This window comes from Vidua macroura, chromosome 7, assembly GCF_024509145.1.
Source record: "Vidua macroura isolate BioBank_ID:100142 chromosome 7, ASM2450914v1, whole genome shotgun sequence".
In the NCBI taxonomy this organism is placed as follows: Eukaryota; Metazoa; Chordata; class Aves; order Passeriformes; family Viduidae; genus Vidua; species Vidua macroura.
Window position 1 is genome coordinate 19,234,082 of NC_071577.1, and position 13,402 is coordinate 19,247,483.

Sequence of the window (13,402 nt, forward strand, 5' to 3'; positions counted from 1 at the left end):
TATGCTGTTAAATGCAGTGAAGTTTGTGATTACAGATCAATTCTTATTAATGTGGTAATATACATAATGCAGTAATCAAGTAGTGGTGGTCAATTACTAGACATTGTCAAGATCCATTAATACAGCAAATGGCTGTTTGCTGATGGTTGATGGAGGCTGCAGCACTCTGAAATGTTATCTTGGACTTTTGACGAATGCAGGCAATAACACTGCAATTTCCCTGGAATATTTAGTAACTATGAACATAATTTGAGTTTTATAATATTTCTGCTTGATACTGTTGACCAAGGAACAAGATATATCTGCTTTAGAGGGTGGTATTTTAACATAGTAATGGTAGTTTTATGTGTCGTAAAAATTGCATTCTGTGGAATGGCATTTGTTGTGTTCACACTCCCAATTACAAATGTTTCTTAAAACTTTCTGCTGCAGCGTTTTACCAATGAGGATCATTTGGCTGTCCATAAACATAAACATGAGATGACACTGAAATTTGGGCCAGCTCGTAATGATAGTGTCATTGTGGCTGGTAAGTATATACCTGTATTAAGTTTGTTCACTTTTCTGCTGGAATGGGCATGTGCTTTATGCATTTTCTGTACATAATGCATAGATTCATGTTAAAAGAATGTGATACATTTTCTGCACTATACTTGTGTGCAGTGTGTGCTTAGGCAGTGTTTTCTTACATAATGCATGTCAGAATTTGAAGGCAGTATTATTCTCCATAAGTTACTTTTATTTGTATCTGTTATATAATCCAAATATTTAAAAATTATCAATACTTATATAATTGATTTAATTGTATAAACATTTAATAAAAACATGCTAATAAAGACTACTCGTAAGAGGATCTGTAACTAAATTAAACTGTATTTCAGTTTTAATTATTCATTGATATTATTTGTCTCTTAAAATTTAAAATATGTAGCATTTTTACATGTCATGATGATATTTGAAGAATGAATCAGTGATTACTCTTCCAATGGGATAGTAAAAGAAAGATCAAATCTTTTGTTTTCATTTTGGCTTAAATTCAAAATACTTTAGTCCCACCTCTTAATTCATGTTATACCCTTAGTAATTACAGCTTTTGTCCAGGATCATAAGTAATCACCAATGGATGATTGATTGCATTATACATTTGAGAGTTTTTGAATGAAGATAGCATGTGCTAAGTATGTGGAAGAAGTATGTGGAAGTTACAGTCAGTCTGTGGTTTTTTCAGTGGTGGAGCAGCCTAAATGAACTTCAGAAAGACTTTCAGACATTTTCTGTTTGTTTTTTTTTTTCTTGTACATTGCTAATTTGTCACAATGAGAAAATAAAAAAAGTATTGCTCCTAAACTAGCAGTTAAAAATATTAAAATTCTAGATGTGCTCCTTGTCAATTGCAACACAAGGAACGAGACCTTTCAAATAATCAGGTATTTAAAAATGTGTCTCTGTGCAGCCACATTCCAGCATGGGAACTGTTGCAGACACCAAGCTTAATAAGTCTGCACAATCATACTAATTCACAGTATTTGAAATGCAAGTAGCTTTGTGGCAAGTGTAGTTAATTTTGACCTGATAATAACAGCGAAATAAGGCAATAACAGGAATTTTATATAAAGATGTTTTTGAAGCTACTTCATGGGGTAGTCACTCAGATGCCAGAAGTCTTATAATTGCAGCTTTATCCAGAGGCATCATAGGAGTCAATACGATCTTGTGCACAGAGGCACGCTTTCCTTTCGAAGTTCCATGCACTTGGAAGCAACTACTATTGTTGTCAGATTAGGAAAGGAAGCAAAGTGGCTTTGAGCTGTGCACTTTCTTCAGTGGTTTTCTAAATAAAGCCTTCATATAGTCTTTATCTCTGTTTTCAGATGAAGTCTCCTTGCTCATTGAAGTGTTCTGCTGTGCACTTGAGAATAGCTCCCTGTGGTTCATGGTCACAAAAGAGATGCTGTGGTTCCCTGCTAGGATTGTCAGGGGCTTGGTGTTTTGCAGGCTCCCGGGTCCTTGTCTCCAGCAGGTGGAGTTTGCCTGCCAACTGCCTCCCTGCAGGGCTGAATGCGGCCCGAGGGTTCCCAGCCACCTCCTCGTCTCTTTATGTTTGTTTGTATTCTGAAAATTATTTAGGACAAGTAGGTTCGTAAATGGTATTGTAAAAATAAAATTGTGGGGGTTTTATACGCTTCTTTTCAGATCAGACACCAACACCAACTCGATTCTTGAAGAACTGTGAAGAAGTGGGCTTATTCAATGAATTAGCAAGTCCTTTTGAAAATGAGTTTAAAAAGGCTTCTGAAGATGACATTAAGAAAGTATGTTCAAAAGATTTTTTTTCCTCAGAGCTTCCACTTTTTAAATATCAGAAATTCCATTGAAAAAGCAATGGGTTTATATATTGCCTTCTAAACTATACCAATAATCATGTTAGCTGCTTATATGTGTTGTATGTAGAGAATACAAATCTATGGTTACTCTTCTGAAGGTTAGTTTACCTGATTAATTTTTCATATTTAGCCTTGATAATGGGACACATTGTCCTAATCATGTAAGTATCTAGTTTATATCTGTTGAAGTTAACCACTAGTTTTGATTGAAATCTCCTGAGGTCCTAAATAAGCAAAAAAGGAGTCTGAAAAGTAAAAGAGTTTTTAGCAGAAAGAAAAACACATGAAAACAATAGTATGTGAACACTGATCATTTTGATTGGTTTTGAATACTGATGTTACTGTAAGAATCAGTCATCATGATAATGAGAATTAAGTACTGACTAAATTTTACAAAATGTCAGTAATTTGGTTATGATTATATTCATTATGTGTTGAAATAACTTTTGCCTAGAAACTATTGCTTACAACATAAAGATCTACTTATACTTTAGTGTACAGATTGAAATATTAGAAAAAATTGAACTACATCTGTTTAGCAACTTCATGTTTTTGTGAGAAACTTTCCATACATTTAAGTGTTACTCTTGTTACTTATTTCAGTGCTTCCCAGTCATAACTGGTTAGGAACCTAAACATTTAAATACTTTTGCAAGTAAAAAAATTTGTTCAATGTCCCCTTTGACTAATTTTGTCTTTAGTTGATTACCTGGTTGACTTCTATAGGTAGTGATTAAAAATATGGTTTTATACATATTTATATAGGTTTTGCAGAATCAGTGGCTTCATTTTGTTTGTTTCAGTAAAGATCTTGAGAGGTACTTGTGAATAGGATGGATTATTATCCATTCCTGACCAAGCCTCATCCTTACTTTGTAACAGTTGTATCAAATAATGGATTTATAAGTTTACTTTTTTTAGTTGTTGTATGCTGACTGTTTTTAGACCATGACGTATGTTAAACTTGATTTTTGAATTACCAAGACTATTTTCTGTATAGCTCAACACTGTCTTGAAGAAGGTTGTATCTTCTTGCAAAGTATTTTAAACATTTTGTCTATTTCTTTAACTTATACTAATTTTCCGAGCTGTACTCTGTGTTACAAGAAAAAACACAGTCCTGCCTTATCTTTGGATGATTTATATACATAAACAATCATGACAAAGTGTGGAAAAATGTACCATAATAGCACACTTTCTAGGGCATTGATAGTTGGCTTTTTTCTGTAATATTTCATAGTCACTTGTGAAATGAGAAGAGATTCCACTTCTTACAGTCTTCCCTGTCTATTAGTAATATATTGCACAGGAAACCTAGGAATTTAATTGTAAAAAAGCATTTGGAAAACCTTCTTTGGGGAAAATTTCTTCCAAAAGTATTTGGATAGCAGATGAGATCAGAATATAGGCTTGCAAATCTACTGTATTAAGTACTTTGTAGCTCAATTTCTTTAAGGTGTTCTAGATGTCCTGGTGAGTTTTACCCATGTAGTAATATAAAATTTGCTTTTTCAATAATTATTAGCTGCCATAAGCTTGAAGTTTGTCTATACTAACTTTCTCAATTTGGAAATGTGGTTAGGATTTTGTGCTTTGTGGCATGTGATATAATAATATACAGAAGGATACCTTAATTTAGCTGCAATTTTCTCACTGTAACACAGTCCTTCCGCAGTTATAATTTTCTTATGACCCCTGGAAATGGAAAATTTTAGGAATGTTTTTAATTCTCAATAAGAAAATATTTAGTCTGGCGTTGGTGTTGAAAAGACATTTGTGTCACTGAACATTGGTGTTCGTGTAGGTGCTGGTATAATAGCCTTGACTGGTAGTGCACCTGCACCAAGACCTTTCAAACATCAGCACCTCTGTCTTGTAATGGGCTGATATTTCTCTTCAGTGCTTCTCTTCTATATTTTCTTGCTCAGTTTTGTTTTTTAAACATTGACTAATTTTGTTTTACATTGTTGCTCATAGATGCCTCTAGATCTGTCCCCTCTTGCAACACCAATTATAAGAAATAAAATTGAAGAACCTTCAGTTGTAGAGACAACTCATCAAGATAGTCCTTTACCTCATCCAGAGTCTACTACCAATGATGAAAAGGTCAGAACCTTTATTTTTCTCTTTTTGGAATTTATTTTTTGACTTTCTGATGATCTGTAAATTTATTGTATATGATGATAGCCATGCTATCATAGGTAGTTGAAAGGAAGAGTTTTCATTTGCCACATTGCAGTGGATATATAGGTAACTTGTTCAATTCTTCAGTTACCTTTTTTTTCACTAGAATAATTGCTTCCAGTAAAGCTGGCCATCCAGTAAAGCCAGAAAAGAAATAAAATTTAAGATTTGTGCTATCTTAGAAAAGACAAAAAAGGCTCTTTTTTCTTGTTTATGCATCATCTTTAGTAGTGATCACTTCAATATGTGACTTGCAGTGTTTTCATCTTGTGGAGTTCTCTTGAAGTACAGAAAATGAAGCAAAATTAATGAGTTAATTATTTTAAGTCTTCGATAAATACAAACATTAGGAGCAGACCATAATATTGCTCTAGTCAGTCTTTTTGTACATCTTCTCTGGGCAGTCTGTGTATAAGGGGCTTAGGTGCCTTACTCCCAGAAATCAGCAAGACTTTTTTGGGTCTCAGGGTAATTCAGGTTGGAAGGGACTTCCGGATTTCCTGGTCCAACTTTCTGCTCAAATCCAGGGTTACTTCTGAGATCAGACCAAGTTACTTAGCACTTTGCACAGTCTGGTCTTGAAACCTCTGTGGGAAGGAGGCTGCACAGCCTCAGTGCCACCTGCTCCAGTACCAGGCTGTTCCTGTGGGCAGAACGTTTTTCTTTGGATCCAGTCTGAACCTTTCTGGTTTCAACTCTTACACTGCCACAGGAACTAATGTGAGGACAACCTTAAATGTGTGACAGAAGTTGTAAAGAGTTTCAATTCAGATTTGCCCTAAGTTTTTCTGAGTTTCATTCGTTAGCAAGGATGAGTAATCATGGTTAATCAAGGCAATCATGCAGTCTCAAAAATAGTAAAAGCATTTTAAAGGAATATATGTAAAGAGCTGCTTGGATTAAGTGAATCATAGTTCAAATCTTAAGTCTTTATTTCAGCAGTTAGTTGTTTTTTTTTTTTTGCTGCAAATACTTATTCCAAGTCTTCTTAATCTAACTTTGGCAGAAGATAATATTACTATCTTCATACAATCATGGGTCAGTATCTCATTAGCATCTTAACAAGTGAAAATTCTATCTCAATGCTTGGCAGTATTTATAAACTTGTCTCAGTGATGATGCAATTTCAGTGTGTCACTGTGACAGTGCTGCTCAATGCCATTCTCATGTCTGATTGTAGAGACAAGCTGAGCAAGGCTGAGGGTGCTGCTTGGAGTGTACAGCTCAACGTGACCTGCAGAGATTGAGAAATGTGAGCAGAGTGTTGTTTAGTTAGATTTTTGTGTTCTCCTTTTGCAGATGTATTGAAGGAGAGAAGGGATTTTTTCAGGCCATAGATGTTTTAACTGGAACCATTTTGTTCCTGCATATATTTTAATAGTCTTAAACTATTACAACCTATTTATGCATGTGCAAGGCAGTTCTAATTGTCCTTGTAGTTGTCAAAATAATTCCTTGGAGACTCTCAAAAAAAGTATGCTTAATTATTTTCCTAGTTTTCTGAGAGTTTCATGAGTTCTGTTAGGCTTCAGTAAGAGTCGATATTTTGATTTGAATAGACCGAGATATCATTAGAAGTGTATAAAGTCTTTAAGCCTTAAAGTAATACGAGCTTTTAAACATTACAGTTGTTTATTAACGGGACTTTAAAAGGGCAAACCTCAACAGAGTTTTAAAAGTTGCTTAGTTGTTGCCAAGCAGCTAATTGCCTAATTTAATTACTTTAAAACCAATTGTTTTCTTACAGTAATAATCAAGTACAGTATTAGTTCTGGCCCTCTACATTTCTGTATAAAGAATTCTTTGTATTTTTGATAGCATTAGTGAGTTATTGCATGGAATTTGCTTTTAGATAGGAAATAATTGCAAATATGCACATCTGAGAACATTTGAAGTAACTATCCTGTTCTGTAATTTCCCATTCAGTGGGTTTTAGTTTCAAGAATAGGAAGTACAAGAGTTGGAGAAGTCCTTTTAGTAAGTCTAGTACCTTTGGGTGGGCTTAAACTTCTGTCCTGTAAGGAAAGGTAGGTAAAGGTAAGGTCACTTTCACTTAATCTTACGATTGCAAATTCAACTCTATTTTCTTCTTCTTTAGGGGAATATATTTACAATGTATTTTATTCTAGACAAAATTTATACTTCATTGGTGCAATGCATTAGTGATCAACTAGAATCTTCCATCAGATTGTTGGGTCTATAATTTTGTTTTTATATGCTGATGAAATGTCAGTTTACTTTAAAGCAATACTTAATACTTCTTGAATCTGCAGCTTATGTTTTTGCCATGTTGTTGCAGTAAAAGGCACCTGCATGCATTTTTCAGTGTAGCAAAGAGCAAGTTTGTGTAAAGAGGAGATTGAAAATACTTTTTCAGCTGTATAAACACTGCTTGCCTAGAGGTAGGAGGTGGTACTGACACGCCAGTAACTTCTAGGCTGGGTTCAGAAAGTGCTCAGAGTCAGGCTGATTGGGACTCTGAGGAACCTGATCTCCTGAAAAATGTTCCTAGCCATGGCAGAAGGGATGGACTGGAGTGGTCTCTAAAGGTCACTTACAGCTCCAAGCAATCTGTGATTCTGTGTAAGTCCTTCCAAGGGTCCATTTTTTATCAAGTGTACACGTAATCTTGTAGTCTTTGTTCACATGTAACAACCACTGTGATGTTGCTTGAGTTGTGCAGCTTGTTCATGCTAGCATACAGATTCAGCTGGTATTCTGAGCTCTGAATTTCTCACAGTCAAGCTGTTCAGTCTCATTTATAGTCTCCCTGGGATTCCTGAATAAGATCTGTAAGATGTTATACCAAATTCCTTTCTTGCAAAGAAGTGTTTAACCGTGTCCTAAAACTAAGATTGGGCTTTTTTTTTTTCTTCCTGTTTCCACAATTCTGTACTAGTTGTCTTCATTTTATTGAATGCTCATCTGTAGTGCTAAGTGCAGCCAAATATTATACCCCAGATTGATAATAAAACAATTGCACTTTCCTCAGCACAGCTCACTGTTATTCTCCAAAAATCTCATTCACTGTGAATAGATTTTTAGGTTCCATGGGAAAAAGCATGAATGAACTAGTGAACTCTGATGACAAATCTAGCCTCTGAGCTTTTGGAGGGAGAAAATTTCATCATCTCAAGTATTTTCTTTTGTAAAGCCCACAGTTTGCCAGCAAGCATACAGTCCTGTGAATTGCTCAGAGGATCTCACACATTTGTGCATTAATATATAAAAAGACAAGCAATCTACTTAGAGAGCTCAGAGTTTACTACTTAAAGCTTTGCGGATGAATTTTCAAAACTCAAGCTTCATTCAAAGAAAATAATAATCAGTGCAGCCTGTGTGACATAGGTATAGAGATTTCTCTTTGAATTACCATTTACCAGCAGAGCAACTAAGGTTTGCTGGTCTTAAGAACGTGATTTTGTGTATCAATTGCATTAGCCATTGTCAAAAGAATAACTTGGCAACAAGTCTGTCTGAAGGTAAATTTGAAGTCTGGCAATATCAAGGGTTTCCTGAGAAGGAAGGCATTGGTTATGGTAAGGCCTTTCTGGATTTTCAGAAATAGCAAACAGAGGTGCAGCATTCAATTGATAATGTGCTTTACCTGGACACTAAGCTAAGAGCTATAGGGATTTCTGTCTAGTCTTTATTTGCACCTAAGAAAGTTTAATTTCTGTGTTCAAATAATTTTTTTCTGCATCAGGATATGCATATATTTTGCAGAGCTCTGAATATAACATTCCAAGTACTCTTATCACTCTAATTAGAGAGCTAAAGGGTCAAAATTTTTTTTTGTTGTTATTGTTTTTACTGAACCATAAATATCTTTTTTCTCTTGTTTAAATCCAGAACAATGGACTGAAACTGAAATGTACATAAGGACATCATAAAACATTTTCCTTATTCGGAGTGTGGGTAAACATGATGGTGCTGGTAGTACCATGGGTTTCTTGGGGAAAAAATTAAAATCTGATCAAAACTGAATTAAAAGCAATAAGAAGTAATAGTGGCCTTAGAATAAATTGAGCCAGGTTTGTCATAAAAGTAAAATCACTGTTGTTGAAACAATTTTACTTTGGTGGTTTAAATTATTCATTCAGAGGGAGTTTTTTGAGTGTTTTTAATTGTATAACTGATTCTCTATGCATAATGTTACAGAAATTCTGACTTGTTACATCTAACTGCATTCATTTAACAGTTGGAATTAGTGGTCTGTAATTGTATTTTACAAACTGATGAAGCTTTCTTTTTCCTCAGGAAGTGTCACTGCAGCAGACTGCACAGCCTACATCAACAATAGTTCGTCCAGCATCGCTCCAGGTTCCCAATGTACTGCTTACGAGTTCTGACTCAAGTGTTATTATTCAGCAGGCAATACCATCACCAACTTCTAGTACTGTTATCACCCAAGCTCCATCATCTAACAGACCAATAGTGTAAGTTATGTAAATCTTAGTAAAACGTTTTCTTGCAGAATTTGAAAATCCAATTTACTTTCAGTTACTGTTTCTGCAGTTAATATATGAATTTGAGATGCTTTGGTGTAATGTGGTGCTTTACTACACATGAAACATTGGACTTTCACTACATGTGAGATATATTCCATGTTCTCCACATCACTAAGTTCATATTTTTGATCTCCAAATAAATATTACATTACACCTGTAAAGAAACAAACCAATTTAAAATAATGTGTAAACTTGTTCTCTTCTCTGGATAAGTTTTCTTTTATATAGTTCATTCCTTTTTCAGTCCAGTTCCAGGTCCTTTTCCTCTGCTGTTACATCTTCCTAATGGACAAACCATGCCTGTTGCTATTCCTGCATCTATCACAAATTCTAATGTGCATGTCCCTGCTGCAGTTCCAGTAAGTAAGCATGATGCTATATTAATTTGAAAGTGGAGCAGATTTGCATAAGTGCAGCATAGAACTTAGTTTTAAGCACCTTGATAGCTGTTTTGGCTTCAGAGGGTAGTGCTGTCAAATGCTCTCTATTATGATAACATACTCAGGTTTTCTTCATTTTTATACTTTATCTGGTCAGCTTGTTAGACCTGTCACCATGGTGCCTAGTATCCCAGGAATCCCAGGGCCTTCCTCCCCACAGCCAGTGCAGTCTGAGGCTAAATTGGTAAGTGAAAAACTCCATTATTCCTCAAGAAGAATAACTTGAGAAATTAATTACATTCTATTGCTTTTTAAAACAGCTTTAGTTTTCTTTTATTAGTCTAAATTCTGCAAATATAAATTTAATAAAACCAGAAAAATAACAGCTGCATTTATTTTACAGTTCTTTCCAATTCCAGTTCCGTTCTTAATGGCCAGTTTGATCTTATTTTTAGTCATTCTTTTAAATAAATTTTCCAACTAAACTCCTTCTAACTTCTTGTATCAGAGGATCAGAAATGCTAGCTGGGAGAAAGACAAGATTAGTAGCATGTGAACATTTCTTTCAGTGAAGCAGAATGTTTCCTCCCAAAAGAATGATCTTTCATAAAAAACTAAGAAAAATATGGGTTTTTTAAACGTTTTCAGACTCCCAACTGAATATAATCCATTTGGCAAGAGTTTTGCAATTAAATATGTAGTACTTATGTAGTTAACAAATTATTCTGTGTGGAGGTTGTTTCTGTTTTGTTGGGTGTTTTTGGGGGGAGTTGAGGATTATTTGGAAAATGTCTAAAACAAGCAAAAAATGGTTGGGTTTTTTTTTTGATGGGGGGTTGTTCTTTTGACTTAATATTATTGACCATTTAAGGTGGTAGTTTGAGTTAATCAATTTACTGAACTATTTTATACAGCATTAGGCAGTTGCTTCTCTTTTTTTCTGTCTTGTTTGTTCCAACTGTTCTAAAGCAATAGACAATCTATTATTAAACAATAATTAATCTGTTTATATATGTACAAGATGCCTCCATAAACAGTATGTATCCTGTGAAATAGTGTTCCTTTTCCTTCAGCTCTTACTTTGTGCTAAAAGAGAATCAGGAACACCTGCTAGATAAAATACATTTTTCTGCATTGATATTGGTAAGTGGGAGGATGCCCTTAACATTCTTAGATATCTCATTTCTCTTGATCTAAACCTGTGGGCCTTCTTTCCTTACCTGTTTTCTGTTCTCAAGCAACAGTATGAGAAACAGTGTGTCTGTTTATTCTGGAGTAAAGGGATTCCTGTAGAGTGAGCACACCTTGACCACATTCTGAAACCAAATACTGAAACTGCTGTGGAGAGGTGCACTGACTCTGCCTAACGCTGTCAGGTCTTCCTTCATTTCCCTGCTCTGTTGAACAAAATGAATTTTCAAATAGTATAGAGGAGGACATAAGGGAAGAAGGTCTGTGTTTTTGCATCATTGTCTCGTAGGAATGGGAAAAGGAATCTTTTAATACCTCAGAAAATACTTAAAAGTAACCAGCTCTTACAAAATTAATTTACCTTAAATCCAGAAGAGAAGAATATAAAACAAGTGAAAGCAAGAACTGTTTTCTTGGAAACTGAACATGTTTTAGAGTCAGGAGACTCACGCTCTGAATTCTGTCTGAAATCCAGGAGGAATTGGTTCCAAATAATTTTTTAGATGGGCAAGATATCAGGTTTTTAAGCATATTACTGAGTGATTTGCTCTTAGAATGATTTAAAGGCAGAAAGGAGATACATGTGTGTGATGAAGACTTTGATCTCACATTGGAAGAAGCAATCACTCAAATGCAAAGGAAAACAAAGATCATTAGACTTAAAATTTAACAGTCTCATTAGCCTTCTTGTTACAATTTAGCTAATATATGCACTTCAGTGATTGCTTATCTTTTTTCTAAGTGAGACTGTAAAAAGGGTATTTGCAGTATTTCCTTTCCTTGTTGCTTAACATGAAGCATGAGCAGAATTCAAGAATATCAGAATTATGTATATTTCTTATGCTCATTTACTTTTATATAGTGCCTATTCACAAAAATAAAAAAACTAATTTCTTATCCTCCTGAAAGTAAAAGCAATTTAATGAGAAACTTAATGTTTATGTAGAAAAGCCTCCAAGAGTAAGACTAATTCACTGTGCGATGGGATGCATTGTTGGCAGTTATGTGATGGTTTATTAACTGCAAAGTTCAATTTAATTTTTAAATTCAAATCTTTGTGATATCAAACCCTTTCTTTTCATGTCTCTCTTAAAAATAATGTTGCTTGCTGCATACTAAAATCTGTGATGGTCTGCAAAGCAAGTTTATTTTTCACTTGTGTTCCTGGTTAAGCCAACAGAAGACAATATTTAGTTTTACAGCTCACTTTTCATTTTGTTAATAGTTCATGTTTAATGTTGAAAAATAAGCTAATACACTGAAATTTAATAAATGAACATTGTTTGTTTCATGTATTAATGGTATACTGCAATTTGTGGATTTATTGGTATGATTAAGTTAGCTGAACACTGGGAACATGCCCTGTGCCCTTTTGCCTGTTATGGCCACATTTCCCCTTCATGTTGGGAGGCAATTCTGAAGGGAGAGGAGTCCAGGACATCCTTTAAGGAGTAAATCTTAAAGGTGCAGGAGCAGGCTGACCCCACATGCTGAAAGATGAGCCAGCAGTGAAGATTGGCCTGGCTGATCAGAGAGCCTTGGCTGGAGCACAGGATAAAAAGGGAAGTGTGTGACCTGTGGGAGGAGGGGCAGGCTACTCAGGAGAAGTATGTGGATGTTGTGAAGTTATGCAGGGCCAAAGCCTAGCTAAAACTTAATCTGGTTACTGCTGTAAAAGACAAGTAAATATATTTCTCTAAGTACATCAGCAACAAAAGGAGGTCCAAGGAGAACCTCCATACTTTATTGGATATGGGGGCAAACATAGTGGCAAATGATGAGGAAAAAGCAGAAGTACTTAATGCCTTTTTTTTGCTTCAGTCTTTAATAGTAAGACTAGTTCCTCTCTGGGTACCTAGCACCTTGAGCTGGAAGACAGGCATGTGGAGGAGAGCAAAGCCTCTGTAATCCAACCTGCTACAGCACTAAGACACACAGAAGGTTATGGGGCTGGATGGAATCCCTAGGGTACTGAGGGAGCTAGGGAAGAAGCTCAGCAAAGCCATTTTAAATAATTTACCAGCAGCCCTGGCTAACTGGGGAGGTCTCAGGTGACCGGAGGTCAGTAAATGTGATGCTCATCTTCAGGAAAGCTGGAAGGAGGATCCAGGGAACTGCAGCCTGTGTGCTGAGGAAGGTCATGGAGCAGATGATCTTGATTGTCATAGCACACACAGAACAGCCAGGATCAGATCCAGCCACCATGGATCTGTGACAGGCAGACTGCTTGACTGACCTGCTTGGCTTCTGTGACAAGGTGACCTACTTACGGTGGATGACTAAAATGCTGTCAGTGTTGTCTACATGGACTTTACTAAAGGCTTTGACACTATTTGCCACAGCATTCTCCTGGGGAAACTGCTCATGGCTTAGATAGATACAGTCTGCTGGGTAAAAACAGTGGCTGCATGGCTGAGTCCAAAAAGTGATGGTAAATGGAGTTAAATCCCTTTGGTGGCCAGTTACAAGTGGTGTTCCCCAGGGCTCAGTGTAGGGGCCAGTTTTGCTTAGTGTCTTTTATCAGTGGTGGCGACGGGGGAATGGGTGCTCCCTCAGTCAGTTTGCAGATGGCACCAAGTTGGGCAAAAGTGTTAGTGTGCAGAAGGGTAGGAAAGCTCTGCAGAGGGATCTGGACAGGCTGAATCACTGGGTTGAGGTCATTTGTATGAGGTTCCACATGGTGAAGTGCTGGGTCCTGCTCTTGGGTCACAACAACCCCAGGCAGCACCACAAGCTGTGGGCAAGGTGGCTG

At 36.0% G+C, this 13,402-nt stretch overlaps 1 protein-coding gene across 9 annotated transcripts in view; it reads left to right on the forward strand.

Annotated features, from left to right (window-relative positions):
- ATF2 (activating transcription factor 2) overlaps positions 1-13,402 on the forward strand; it is a 49,240-nt gene that overhangs the window by 11,032 nt on the left and 24,806 nt on the right. For 8 of the 9 annotated variants that reach the window (XM_053981949.1, XM_053981948.1, XM_053981952.1 and 5 more), the window contains 6 exons: positions 433-529; positions 2,194-2,312; positions 4,362-4,490; positions 8,829-9,007; positions 9,324-9,438; positions 9,617-9,703. In XM_053981949.1, the coding sequence (XP_053837924.1) occupies positions 433-529; positions 2,194-2,312; positions 4,362-4,490; positions 8,829-9,007; positions 9,324-9,438; positions 9,617-9,703 (726 nt within the window). The remainder of the gene's footprint in view (positions 1-432; positions 530-2,193; positions 2,313-4,361; positions 4,491-8,828; positions 9,008-9,323; positions 9,439-9,616; positions 9,704-13,402) is intronic. The other variant, XM_053981955.1, reaches the window with a different exon arrangement.